At 42.3% G+C, this 14,884-nt stretch overlaps 1 protein-coding gene across 7 annotated transcripts in view; it reads left to right on the forward strand.

Annotated features, from left to right (window-relative positions):
* DUSP22 (dual specificity phosphatase 22) overlaps positions 1–14,884 on the forward strand; it is a 61,022-nt gene that overhangs the window by 8,123 nt on the left and 38,015 nt on the right. For 6 of the 7 annotated variants that reach the window (XM_059688394.1, XM_059688393.1, XM_059688392.1 and 3 more), the window contains 2 exons: positions 3,843–3,876; positions 11,670–11,752. In XM_059688394.1, the coding sequence (XP_059544377.1) occupies positions 11,744–11,752 (9 nt within the window). In that variant the 5' untranslated portion in view covers positions 3,843–3,876; positions 11,670–11,743. Of the gene's footprint in view, positions 1–3,842; positions 3,877–11,669; positions 11,753–14,884 lie in introns of those variants that run through there. The other variant, XM_059688399.1, reaches the window with a different exon arrangement.

Here is a 14,884-nt window from a genome sequence, read left to right on the forward strand (position 1 = left end):
CCCTTATATCTGTTTGGGTGGTGGTCTTAGATTTCATGGCATCCTGAAATACTAAGAAATGTTTAAAAAGTAATCTCAAAATATTTCCTGCCTTAGAAATAGTATCCTTTTGTGTTTAAAATCTTTCTAGCAGCTATGGATTTGATTTTATGCATTTCTGTATGACCAGTGTTAGTAAGGTGTGGATGTGAACAATATTGATCAAGAGGAGCCATCAACCATGGAAAATTTTTAGCATGGTCTCAAAGTATTACTGCAGAAGGAGTCTTCCTTTAATTACCTATCTCCAGACAGTCCTTTAACAAAAATAAGAATCTTTTAACCAGCAGTGTCAGCATCTTCCTTCAGTGATTATCTCTTCATGTGCCAGACTCAGTGGCAGGCTTTTGGGACACAGCAGGGCACAAGACCCTGCTTCAAGGTCAGTCAGAAAAATAAACAAATAAAATAATTTTAGGTCTTGATAAATGCGATGAAGAAAATAAAACAGGGTGATATGGTAGAGGTGTTAGGGAGTTAGGTGGTCAGGAAAGACCTCTCTAGGAGCTGTCATCTCATGGGAGACCTAAGCAACAAGGAACCACCTAGGTTAACAACAGGGAAAGAATATCCTTGGCAGAGGGAAGGAACAGTTATTTCCAAGGCCCAAAGGTGATTAGGACCAATTCTCTACTTATTCTTTTAGAGTCATAGAATATTCCCAAATTGCATTTACTAATTTCTTTCCTTAATCTGTCCTTACTTCCTACCAGGTGTGAGTTCACTGTCCATGCTGTGCCAGGTGAATTCTCACCTCTTCCCTGGGCTCCTATACAAGCATCTGTCTGCTGTAAAATTTTTTTGTTTCACTTTATTGTCTCCTTTTTTGAACTTAGATATTATTAGTAACAATAATATTGGGGAAATAGGGTCAAATTTTTTAATTTTCATTTTATTTTTTTAAATTATATTTTATTGATTTTTTTTTTTGCAGAGAGGAAGGGAGAGTGATAGAGAGTTAGAAACATCGATGAGAGAGAAACATCAATCAGCTGCCTCCTGCACACCCCCTACTGGGGATGTGCCCGCAACCAAGGTACATGCCCTTAACTGGAATCGAACCTGGGACCCTTCAGTCCGCAGGCCGACACTCTATCCACTGAGCCAAACCGATTAGGGCGAATTTATTTTATTTTTAAGTTTGAATTACAGTTTTAAGTTTGATTGGTATAGAAATTTAAATATTTATGGGCTTTTATTCCTCTAGAAAACAAAAATTGAATTTTTCTCCCTGCCAATGGTCCTCCAGCTGTCCTTGATCTTGTTTTGTAATTTTATGTGGCAGAAACTGAGATTGAGAAATTTGCTTTTTATTTCCAGCCCTTGAAACTCTAGCTTACTCTTCTGGTCTGGAAAATTGAGTTAAAAGTTTTTCTGACATAACTCTGTTGTCTCCTTATATTACTTAAAAATATTTTAACTGAATACAGAATGTGCATCTTAAATGACTTTAGTAAGTGGGCTTCTTGATTTTAGTAAGCTCAGATCTCTGCCTTTGCCAGCTCTTGCCCTGGCATCCCTCAGGGTGCTGCTTTCCTCAGCCCAGCCCCAGGGCCCCAGCCTGGTTCACTGACCCCAAGGGGAAACCAGCCAGGACAGAAAGGGACACAATTTCATCTCACAAGTTTCATTCACCATTGTTTTCATATCTCTCCTTTCCTTGCTTTGACTCCTCCCACTCTATTCACTTGTTTATTTGTTCATTGAAAAAATATTTACTTGAGTACCTACCAATCTAGGGGAAACCATTTGAGTTTAGACAAAACATATGTGCAGGCAACAGGTAAATTAGACTGTTGTGGCTATAGTCAGCCTGCATTTGTGTTTTCCTTATCTATCGCAATGTTTAAGATTGTTTTTCTTAATGTAGTTGACAGTGTTTGAAAATTGGGTTGTTTCCCATAAAATCCGGATGCTGGGTTGGGGGGCCTGGCCTGTGTCTTCCTTGGATGAGGGGAAGATGGGTGAAGGTGCTAGGCATAGGGCAGAGGCTGTAGACATAGCAACCTTGGTCCTTGCAGGTCTCATTTGCTGAGGTGTCATATGTAGGTGTCATCCTGATAGCTACTTGGAGCCCTAAGAAGATTTTAATCTGAAATAACCACATGATGAGCTTTGCACCTTAGAGGTAGGTTGAGGAATCTTTGGAGTTGTCAAGTCCAGAGGTAGGGAGATGTCTAGGAAGCTGTTGCAGTAAGTCAGAGGGGAGGGCTGAAGAAGCTGAACACAGGAACTGCACTTAAGTTTCAAGAGAAGCAAATAAATAAATGTGTGTGTGTGGGATGGGGGCGGGGCGTGGTGGTAATTGAGGAGTGCGTAGAAGGAAGTGCTAAGTGAGGCATAAGTGGAGTCCAGCGGAGGGAGGAGCCTCCTGTCAGTAACCTCCAACTGGTCAGTGCAGTACCGATGGGGCTGCTGCTTTCAGGGTTGGGTAGGACTTTGCTAATTGGTGACTTGCCTGATGGTCTGTGAAGCTCAAGTTCATTTGTGTATTTTTTCTGGATTCAAAGGTCTACATCAGGGTATGTGGTCTCAACAAGAACCCACATGTGGCTGCTTTGTATAGAGTAGGTCAGGCTCTACAGTGGTTTGTGCATGTGCCATCAGTTTTTAGCAAGGCAAAGATGCTCAATGAAATCCATGCCCTGAAGAGCATCACTGGGTGCTGCTTTCAGATCCCTTAGTGGAAGTGGGCGAAAAAGAGGGAGTGTGGAGCAGAGCCGGGTACAGGGTAGTGGTGTTACATGAGGGTGTTGCCTGGGCACTGGGGGTCTGTAGGGAAGTGTCATCAAGACCTGTGTGCTGTGTGCACTGGGAAATCTGTCTGGTGCTGTAGCTTCTGCAGCAGTGTCCCTAATTGGACTTTGGAGTTTCTATAGAAAGTATTGGCAAGATAAGAATGAGTTTCTGGTTTCATGTTTTGCAAAGTGTGAAAAAACAGTCCCCGTTCTCATCTCAGATCTACTGAACCATTTTATTTGGGGGCTGGGGCTGGGAAGCGTGGCCAGAAATTTGAATTTTTAACAGATTCTGGTGGATAGTTTGGTTTGAAAACACTGTCTTAGGGAAGTAGACGTTTAGGAGCAAATGTATGTTCTTAATTAACTTGCCCGTTTAGACAGCCATTCATTCATTTAACAATTTTTTGTTGAATGATAATCATGGGCCAAGCCCTGAGCCAGGAGTTGGGTGTGCAGCTGTGAGTGATGGGATGTGTTTGCTGCCCATAAAGTTTTCCAGCCCAGCAGCGGGCACAGACCTTCACCTTGTAGTGCCCCTGTGACAGCATCACTACAAGGGGAGCACAGCAGACTGTGGGCACTGAAGCAAGGGTCTACTCCAGACTTGGGGATCAGGACAGGCCTCCTTTGGGCATGAGACATAGCTGCCTAACAGTGGGAGCAGCATGCACAAAGGCCTCAGACAGCAGAGGGCAGGTTTGCTAGAGCTGTGAGAGAAGCCTTGCATGTGCAGCAGGTGTAGAGGGTGGTGGAGGGTGTATGTAAAAGGAAGAGTCATGGAGAATCCTGGTCTTTCAAGTTCCACAAGTCAGTGGGCACCAACATGCAACCATCAGTAGGTTATTTGGGCAGGCTTACTATTGGCCATGGGAAGGCAAGAGCCTGGAGACAGGGATGCTCACATGTGCGTGCTGTCCATCTAGGGAGGTGCTGGGAGTGAATGTGGCAGGTGACAAGCCTGAGCTGTGCTCCAGCTACTCTGCTGACAGTTAGCCTCTATACGCAAAACACTGTCAGTTTTAGGTCCCTAACACTCACATCTGGTCTGTGTCTCTTCCTTAGATCCTGCCTGGCCTGTATATTGGCAACTTCAAAGGTGAGTTCTCTTTTCTTTTGTATTATTGTGGTAAAATATGTATAATGTAAAATATGCCATTTTAACTATTTGTAAGTGTACAGTTCAGTGGCATTAACTACATTCACATTGCTTATAACCCTCACCACCATCCTTCTCCAGAACCCGTTGATTTCCCCAACCGGAAGTTAGTACTTTTAATACCCACTTAGTACTAATGATAGTACCCATTAGATACTACCTCCTTATCCCCACCTCAGCCTTTGGTAACCACCATGCTACTCTTTGTCTATGAATCTGACTACTCTAGGGGCCTCACATGAGTGGAATCATGCAGTATTTGTCCTTTTGTGTCTGGCTGGTTTCACTTGGCATAATGTCCTTAAGGTGCATCCATACTGTAGCATGTGTCAGAATTGTCTTTCTTTTTAAGGCTGAATAATATTCCATTTTATGTATATACCACATTTTGTTTATTCATTCATCTGTTGATGTACATTTGGGTTGCTTCCACCCAAAGGGAAGTTTGCTTTTTAAGAGGTCACTTTAGCCTTCTCACCTATGATCGAACCAAGGCGTAAACTTGGTTTATTCAAAGTCTGGTCTGGAGGTGGCCACCACTTGTGCTAGACCCCTTGTGGACTGGACCCTCATCCTCATGCCAGACCTCTTGGCCAGTGTTGACTGAGTGGTATGAGCTTGCAGGTTCCAATTGGACCTCTGACCTTCATTTTAATTCTGTACACATGTTCGAACATGATCTAAAGCAGCTGGCTGAAGGACACATTTAGCAGCCATATAATTTATTTATAATTTTTATCACTTTTTTCTAGTTATTAATAAATTTTCAGAAACCTGTTTTTTTAATCACCTGGAAAAGATAAGAGGCAATTTTATCTTTAGCAGATTATTCTCATCTTGTATTGACTTTTCTTTTTACACATTTTTCTGCAGCTTATTCAATATGTGTTTGATTTGCTGTGAGTTGTTGACTTTTTATTTTTAGCTTATCTGTCTCAAAGTGTTCTGTGGTCACAGAGGTGAGTAGAAACCCAAGGAGCCAAGTGGATGGCAAGCAGACTTTTGATTTCCAAGGAGGTACCCATGCTATGTGACACTGAGTGAATTTAGTGAAAACTGGTTCCTGAGCATGGAGACAGGGTGTGCTCAATAGGGGAGAATACACAGAGGAAACCTGCAGAAACCAGCCAGCCTTGTTGGGCTGAGAGCCAACCTTCATCATGGGATCTGAGACTCCACCCTCCTCAAGCAGGCCAGCACACACTGCTGTCAGTTTCTGGTTGTTGCCTAAATTCGTGAGTTCAGAATCAAGTTGATTATAAAAACCTGTATGATTTCTCTGCATAATATTTGTTCCTCTTTTTCCCAGAAAGCTCCCAGCTTTGCTAGTTTCCTCAAAGAGAATTAAGCACAGGAAGCTGACAGCTAGCTGCTAATTGCTACTAGAACTCACTAAAAATAGTACTGGAGTTCCTAAATCAGTGAGATTTGTAGTTTGGGAAAAGCACCAAGTGGTAGGGAGTTGTTCAGGAAAGCTGGAATCCTTTATAGAGCCAGTATCTTCAGGGATTTATTTAGTGAGTTATTATTAACTGCTTTCATGGGTAGAAAGAATGTCTTCGAGTTTGAAACAAAGTTTAGGATAAATTCCTAGAAATAGAATTATTAAGTTAAGTGTTTACAAATTAAAAATTGTAATAAATACCAACCAAATTAAATACTTCTGCCAATAGTTTGTGAGAGTTTTATCCTTACACATAGAAGGTTACTTTCTTATAAAGGGACATTATTCATAACTTTAAGGAAAGATTTAACACTCTTTTTGTACTAAAATCTGTACCTATTTTCTGAATATTCAGTGACATAGGAACCCTTCATGGTTCCAGGTTTCTTGCTTTGTGGGTTTCACCCATTAGAGAGTTCTGCAGCAACCACACTGTCTTTGTTCAGGCGGTGATGCTTTGTTGTTGCCTTCAGCTATTCTAACATTAGTATGCGGTTGTGTTTTATTCACATATTAATTCACCAAGCATTTCTTAAACACTCAAGTGTCAGGCTTATCGCCACAAGAAGCTGGGAAGAAGTGTTGTGTCCATATAGTTGCCTGTGACTTTACTCATTTATTCCACACACTTGTTGCAAATGCCCATTGTGCAAGGCACTGTGCTAGGAGCCTGATGTGGATAAGTATCCTGGACCTCAGAGCATGTACTGAGCAGGGGAACAGGTCCTATAGAATTGATCTTGTCTTGGAATTCAGCTACCCCACAGCCCATGAGCCAGATGTTTGCCCTTGACACTTTAAGCAACCTCTGTGTGAGAGGGGATGATAACCTTGGCCCTGGGGCTGTGGTGAGGGCCAAGCCAGACAGTACAGCAGAAGCACCCATTTCATGCCTAGTACATAGCAGTTCCACTAGGGGCAGGCCCTCCTCATCCTCCTTGTCTGGAAATGGGAACTATACACCTCCTGTAGGCTGCTGTGGGAAGGATATAGCTGTTCCTAGCACCCACTCCATGCCAGGCGCGCAGTAGGTGCTGATGAGATTACACAGCAAGTGTGGAGCTCGAGGTGAAAGGATTGTGGCTTCTCCAGGCCACTGTGTCCAACTGCCATCTGTGCTTTAGCATGACATTTCATTTAGTCATTTTTTTTCTCTTTTTAAATTATAAATAATGTCTGTCTACTACCCCCAACTACCAGTATAGAAATGTTTAAAGAAAATTTAATGGAATTCCTTTTTACTCTCTGAGAGATCTTTATTTTTCAGTGTGTATGGATCAGCACCACTCCTCAGGTCTTAGTCCTGGCAGCCATTGTCTCCTCCATCCCATGGCTAATACTCTTCTGTACTACTTCCTCCCCACCTGCTATTGCCCCTCCCCTCCCCTCCCCTTCTTTCCTTCCTTCCTTCCTTCCTTCCTTCCTTCCTTCCTTCCTTCCTTCCTTCCTTCCTTCCTTCCTTCCTTCCTTCCTTCCTCCCTTCCTTCCTTCCTTCCAGTAGAATCCTCTGCAACTTCCTTTTTTTTTTCTTTTTAACTTTGCGATGATTTACAAACAATTTTCTCGCACCTGGTGATTTCTCCACCTAGAGAAAAACCACGGACAAACCCGGCTTCTGGATCCCAGTCTTTGGTGAGAGCCTCTCATTTGAGAAACCTGTAACTGGCAGCTGGCCCTGCCCAGACACAATGAGGCAGAGAGTAGAAATTCAAAGATCGGCTCCATCTAGGCCAAGAGGGTGGGATTAGCTGCTTCCTCACATTTTAGCAAGTGCAAAAGTGGATGTCAGCAGACACAGGAAGCCCTCATTGTTTGAAGATGTCCACAAAAATCTAGAAAAGTAGGAAACAAACCTGGGCTGTATGTGTGCAGGTGATGTGCGTGGGCACTTGTCTGCAGTGTCAGAGCTTTTGTTCAGTAAGAACTGCTGTGGTTCCTGTCTGAACAACCAGACTGAGATGGTGAGCTTCTGATGGGTCCCTGCAGTGGAGCTGAGTGTGGAGCACAAAGCGAGAGCTGGGAATCAGATCTCTTTGAAGTAACTGTGCATTTGGAAACATACAGATGTGATGGAGACTGAAGCCCATACCACAACCTTTGGACTTATCTGGTCATGATGATGATAATAATGGTGACAACAATACCATTTACCACATACCAGCCAAGCACTGTTCTCAGCATTTTATATCATTTAGTACTTCCAGCAACCCTTTGAGGTGGTATTCTTGCCATTTTCCTACAATATAGGTGAGAAAAGTGTAGTACAGAAAAACTTGCCCAAACTCAGGACCAAGCTCAGGATTGGTAGAGAAGGGAAAAGGTAGAAACTGCCCCATTTTGTTCCCCAATCCAGGTTGCAAATAGATCTACTTAAAGGTTGAACCCACTAACAATTTATAACTGGAAGTTATTACAGTGCGTAGTAATTTGTAACTAGAAGTCTTTCAGTTTTACAATGTGAAGTATAACCGCAAATGGATTGGAATCTCTTGCTCATCACTCAGCAGATTCTCAGCTTGGGAGACAGAAGTTGTTTTGGAAATAACTTTGAATATGGCTTGGGCTTTGGTGTCAGAGCAGAAGGGATTTGGTCTCTCTATAGCAGAGTCCTTCCTTCTCCCCTCCTGCCCCCCTCATCCTGCAAGGCCATCATTTTGAGTTCACAAACAGTGCAGCAGGTGTTTGAGTATTAGAAAGACATTGCTAAAGAGGTTCTTTCCTCCCAAGTGTATGTTTTTCTTGAGCACGTGTGTTGCTAGTGTTAATTCCTAATGCTTCTTTGAATATATTTTTGTTAGTTTTATTCAGAAGAAATTCTGCTTGACTTTGTTGGACTAGCTTATTTCCCATAGCCATTCTGGCATCTCCCACATCCTGTGACTTTTTACCCCTGTCCATCTTCTGTGTCAGTATAGAATGCTAACTTTCCTTCCTGAGGAAGCATGTGGCTGTCACTTTGCCCTTTAGGACAGCATCTTATAGGAATCCACCTGCTCCCTCCATGAGGTCCACCCAGTAATGGGTGGAGTCTTCCTCCTGGTGAGGCAGGGAATATTCAGTAGCAGAGGAGAAGAATATGTTGGGTGTTTCTGTTTTAGTGCCCCCATTGTGTGAAGGTGACAGTTCCTCTTCAGAAGGCCCGCTAAAGCAGACCCGGTGGGAGGGAGGAGTGTTGGAGATGGGGAGGGTAAAGGGAGACAGGCGACAAGGAGTCCAGAGCCAAAGGAGATGTTGGCAGAGAGAGGATATGAACATGGTTAGCTGCTTTTCACCTATAAGGGGCTGTCTGTTCATTTTACTTATTAATGTGAGTTCTATTGAATCTTGTGAACAGTGTTTTTAAATTTTTGTCTTCATTATAAAAAAATGTAGACTTATCAGTTAAAATTTAAAAATCCAAACATGAGCCCTGGCTGGATAGCTCATTTGGTTAGAGCATTATCCAAAATGCCAAGGTAGTGGGTTCAATCCTCATCAAGGCACATATAAGATGCAATCAATGAGTGCATAAATAAGTGGAACAAGAAATTGATATTTCTCTCTCTCTCTCTTTTCTCCCCTTCCTCTCTCTCCATCTTGGTCTCTCTCTCTCTCTCAAATCAACAAAATAAAAAATAAAATAAAACCCAAACATGATGGAAATGTTAGAGTGAAAAATTCCCAAAACCTCCTATCCTGAGATAACCATTGTCAGCAAATTTTCCTGTAGACTTTTTCCCATTTGAATTCTAAACTGTAATCTTCCCATTGATTTTATTAATACCGACTTACTGTGTTTGTGATGCAAGTGTCTGTGAATTGTTTTCTAGCTTAGAAATGGCACCAACATACTGCAGTGAGGCAGGGGCCCTGTGTAAAGTGCACACATCCTTCCTTCTGGAGTTCTTACTTCAGTGTAGGCTGTGACTGTACAGGTGTGTAGGGGGCCTGGGAGCCTGCATTTCCAGCATGCTTCCGGGAGATGCCTGGCTTCTGCTTGACAGGCCCCGGTTTGAGCAGCACAGGACTGAGTCCTACACCTCCAGGCTACGCCTGTGCATGTCAGTGAGCTGAAAACCCCCTGGCCAGAGTCTCATAGCTGCATTCGTAGCTCATTCCGTAGTTGTAGGCAGCCATCCAGAACCATCAACAATATGGAGTCCTGAGGAATAAAAGGTCCAGTGTCATCAGTAGCTTTGATGAACAATTTTGTGCACTCTCAAGTTGATGGGCATAGCCTGTGCTTAGGGAAAGGGTAACCCCACAGTGTGAGTGTTGCTTTAAGGTAACAAAAAGCACAGAGCAAAAGAAGCATGGTCCACCAGGAACTGCCATTTTCTTTGGAGTCAGTGTCTTATTTGTGGTATTGAGTGGTCTTCTGTATGCACATATGTGTAATCTTATTCCCAAACCACTTTTTTTTTATTGTTCATCTTAACTTGTGTTACAAAAGCATATTTATGGGGTGATGAAAATATTCTAAAGTTAGATTGTGGTGATGGTTAAAAAACTCTACATATGCTAAAACCCTTGAGTTGTACACTTTAAAAGGGTGAATTTTATGGCACATTGATGATCCCAGTAAAGCTGTTTTTAAAAAGACAAAAACTACACTTAAACAAATATTCACCAATAAATCCAAATCCTAGACAGGATCAGAATCTGGAAGCTCCTGTCCGCTAGTGTCCTGAGCTTGCCTTAAAGAACCCACCTCCCCTGCCTTTCTGTCTGTCTCCTCCGTGAACACTAGATGCTCTAGTTGCTCTTGTTTCACTTGTAAATTCACAAATGCATTAGTGATGACTGGAAAAATCACATTTTGGTGAGAATGTGGAGGCTGGCGGCCTGTGGGTCCCAAATGATTCCAGTTCCTGCCTAATTCAGAGCTCACTGAGGGCTGCACCTTGGTGATTGATGGCTGGGTGGGGAGGGTCAGAATGGAGTCCTGTGTGTGTGAGGGAGATGGCTGCTGTGCATATCTGAATTTGAAACTTGAGATGGCTAGAACAGTGAAGAGAGTCTCAAAATCAATATTTAAATATTACTTTTAAAGTTTTTTCTTCTTTTAAGAGTGCTCATTGCAGAATATTTACAACAGTATTCTTAGGTTTTGTTCCATCATCAAGACTCATTAGAAATGCATTTTCCTCAGCCCTGTCTTAGACCTTGAATTAAGTTGGAGCCCAGGAATCTGCCTTTTTAACAAGCCCCCCCCCCCCCCGCCTCGCCCAGATAGTTCATAAGCATGTTAAACTTTTAGAAAATATATAAAAAAGAAAAAAATGAACTCTTCTAATTACCTCTCTTAAAGGTGACCACTTTTGGGGCTAATTCTTTATAGCAGTTTTACCCACCTGGGTGTGTCTGTCTTTATGTGTTTTTACAAATTTTATTTATATTGTATTAATAGTTTTGTACCTGTTTTACCCTCTGTTTAACATTATATCCTGAGCATTTTCCCATGTCATTAAATATCCTCCAGAAACATGATAATTGAACAGTTAATTTTCGGTCTGTTTTACCCTCTATCATTTTAAAAAGCTCAGCCCAGGCCAGGACAGGGATAAGTGACCACCTTATTTCTTGCTGGACCCTGTCTTATAAATTAGAGATGGGTTCCAACGTGGTGAAATTCATGCAGTCTTTATTCTACATTGGAAAGTAATGTAATGGGTGTCTCCTTAGTTTCATATGCAGATAATTTAATAGCCAACTCATAACTTAGGGACAGTTCTGTTTAGCATTTCTAGAAAGTGTTCCATTTTTACTTTTGCCTTAAAGTGAATCTGTGTAAACCACAGTCTTGTCTGCATGTCTGGACCCATTCCTACTTTTGACATCAAGGCAGGGTCATCTCTGGCAGATTCCTATTTTTTTACACAGTAGTGGTCTTTTGTGCTTAATTTTAACTTGGATTATTAATCATTAAAAGATACTTTTAATACATTTTAAATATCTTTAGTATTATGTGTTTTATTGGGTCTACAATTTGACAATTATCACCTACAAAATGATCGCATGGGTTCACTTCCTTTAAACAACAGTAATCATGATCACAGTGTTTATCGATCTTATTACCTTTCCATCTTCAGCTCAAAAGATGTGCCAGTCAGAAATAAACATAGTTATCTGCAAAACACATAAAAGAGAAAGCCCTCTGTTCCCTAGACCTAGATTATTTGGGGTATGGTCAATTAGGAAGCTTCAGGAAAGAAAGATGTAAATCATTTTGGTGGCATTTTCTGGCTAGACTTGAGGAGGAATCGCTTGCAGAGAGTAATGACATGCCCATCTCTTTCTTTTGTGACAGATGCCAGAGATGCAGAACAGTTGAGCAGGAACAAGGTGACCCACATCCTATCTGTCCATGATAGTGCCAGACCCATGTTAGAGGTAAGAGCGTGTGCTGAGGTGCAAGGTACACTCGTGCGCTCCTGTGGTTGCTGTTGTGCTCCGGGGACTTACATCCACAACCTGCCTATGGAATGTGGAGGGTGTGTTGTTCCCATTGTCTCCTGCTACATTGCGGGCTTGGCTTTCTTGACTATGTACCAAAGATAAGCTGATGCTGTACTGATTTCCCTCTGGGTTTTAAGGACATTTCAGACCCATTCCATTCCTTTCAAAATTATCTCCAGTTTTAGAATCCAAAAGAATCTGGGCTGCTCATTTCCTAGTTGTTGTTTTTTCCTCACTTAAGCTCAATTATGTACCATTTGCATCTGGGAATAAAAGATAAGTCATCACTGGAGATTTTCGAAAGCTCCTCTGGTACAGAGGCTGTCAGTGTAGAAGCTGCTGTGTATTCGGTTTTCAAGTAAACAAGGTGTGTCTGCCTGTACATTAATTCCAAAACCATCTTCAATGTTACCCCAATGGACTGACTGTTTGAGCTGTTGTCCAGGAGCCAAATCTGTTTCTCTCCATTAGCCTTGGCAGAGCCCAAGTTACCCCTTTTTAGGAAAATAATGCATGTGTGGTTGTAATGTGTATTGTGTTTTTCTGTTGTAGGGTAGGGTTTTGGAGAAAATGGGGTGATTTGTTCTGAAAGAAATAATCCTAGTTCAAGTTGTTTTCATTTAAATTCATATTATACAAGAATAGATCATACACTTTTATTGTTAATCTATTTTCCTTAGCCATTAGAGCTGCCAGATTAGAGTTAGTGTAAAACAAATGAGGACATGGAGGAAGAAGTGATTCTGTCAAATGTACAGAGAACTGTAGATGGTAAGCAGCTTGGACCATTTCTTGAGATCTGTGAACTGGCACTTCTGTTTCAGCTCTTACTTCTTGTTAAGGTGCTATAATTTGTGTTGCAGTAAGATTTCATTGAAAAACACAACAACAATAGCACACCATTTTGGGGGAACATAACAGTTCCATTTTTTCATCTATGAATGACAGTTTGTATTTGAAGCATAGCCAGGATATGGCCACCATCATAAGTTAAACATAAACGGTCATGATTGATTTCCTCTTAAATCATAACATGAGACTTGAGGTTCCCTTTATTTAATGAATGACATAGATGTCCTTTACTCCTCACCCTCCAACCCCTCCTCCTGACTTGATACTCCATTTAGCGGAGCACGTTGTCCTTGTCCTGTATGAACATGGCCCTTGACCTGCCCATTGTAGCTCCTACTAGATACAAGATCTGCAAGTGTTAGAAGTAAAGGAGCTTCAGCCCCAATCTGCCCAACCTCTCATTTTACACACAGGGAAATGAAGGGCTAAAAAGTGAAACAGGTGGGATTGTAGCCCAGTGTAGAGACCACTGTTTGCCTAAAACCCTCAGAGCTGTGGACAACTGTGTTCCCATCAATAATATACTGCATATTTCTTTTTAGTCCCTACATGTCTCAGTCTAACTTCACAAGTAATTCATGAATACATTCATAAAAAAAATAGAACAATAGCCTCTCTGATGTAACAATTGAACTAACATGCTCACATTAAGTTATTCGAATAGAGATTCACCGGGCAGGGATCAGACGGTTCAGACCTTTGGTTAGCCCCTGCCTGATGCCCATGGCAGCTTCTGTCTTAAATTACAGCTCTTGTTCCAGAAGCCACACTCTTCACCAGCCTGGGCTAGCTCAGGGATATTAACTTGTTTGGAGTAGGTAGGGAATTAATAGATAGATTTGATTCTTTTTAAAAAAAATATATTTTATTGATTTTTTACAGAGAGGAAGGGAGAAGGATAGAGAGTTAGAAACATCAAGATGAGAGAGAAACACAGATCAGCTGCCTCTTGCACACCCCCTTCTGGAGATGCACCTGCAACCAAGGCACATGCCCTTGACTGGAATTGAGCCTGGGACCCTTCAGTCCACAGGCCAATGCTCTATCCACTGAGCCAAACCGGTTAGGGCTAGATTTGATTCTTGAGCAGCCCTATGTTTTACTGGTCCTGATCCCCAGAGTGAAATAAGAACAGAGATGAAGGTGAAAGGGCAGATTGTATGCAGGGCCGAGCAGCTGCTGTGAGTTTCTCCCAGCCTGATGAGGGGCCCTAATAGAGTGGAGGGGAAAGAATGAGAGAGAAAGGAGCTGGACCTGCTTCATTTTCTAAGAGCTTCAAAGCCATGCATGTTTATCTTGTGATCCCTGACTTACTCTGGGTAGCACTAGTCTGAGGCAGGGCTGGAAGAGGGAGGTAGTTACTATCTAAAATAGAAAGGTTTCAGCTCTGTTGCTTCCACGCAGGAGTTCCGTGAGTCCTGCTGTTGTGTAGCTGTCTGTGGATTGGGCAGTGCACTTTGGCTCATTTCCAACAAATATCTGAGTGGGTTTAAAACACTGGATGCTTAGCATCAATTAGCAATGGATTTTTTGAATCTTTAGGTCTGTTCTAAGTGAGAAAGGGCAGTCATATTGTTCAGCAAGGTTTCTAAAACAGAAGTCAGGGGCTTCCTGAAGAGGTCTGGTCAAAGGATAGGCTGTCAGACATTAGGCCTGGAATGTGATGCTTTGCAAAAAATAAATAAGTTTAGGGAATTTAACACCCCTCTGGAAGATTCACGGTTGTGTGAACAGAAAAACGGTCCCAGGTTCTGCACTGAAGGTACACAGTAGCCAGTCTATCTGAACAGGGACCTGATACCATCTGTGGAACTATGTTCTGCTGAATACGGTCATGGGGATCCAGAGTCAGGAGGACCTTGGAAAGTGCCTGTGGCCCCACGAGTCTGGGCGAGTCTCCAGGGCAAGTGGGTGTTCAGAGGAATGCTCAAACACTTAAGTAGCCAAGAGGACTAGAAGAGGTGGTGCCAAACCTGATCTTGTTATTAATGGAAGCTGCCAGAGAATGGGTTTTTGTGACATCTTGGTATAGAAGAGATAGGTAGGCAAAATGGAAGATTGCACACTTTTTGTGCTTGTTGTAGCCTCTTAGGTGTAATCTGTTGCAATACCTGGTCAATAACGGTACTATAAACGGGAGAAACTAAGATGGCGGCATAGATAAACACTGGGAAATTGTCGCCTCACACAACAATTGAAGAATACCGCAAGGGT

Source organism: Myotis daubentonii, chromosome 3, assembly GCF_963259705.1.
Source record: "Myotis daubentonii chromosome 3, mMyoDau2.1, whole genome shotgun sequence".
NCBI lineage: Eukaryota > Metazoa > Chordata > Mammalia > Chiroptera > Vespertilionidae > Myotis > Myotis daubentonii.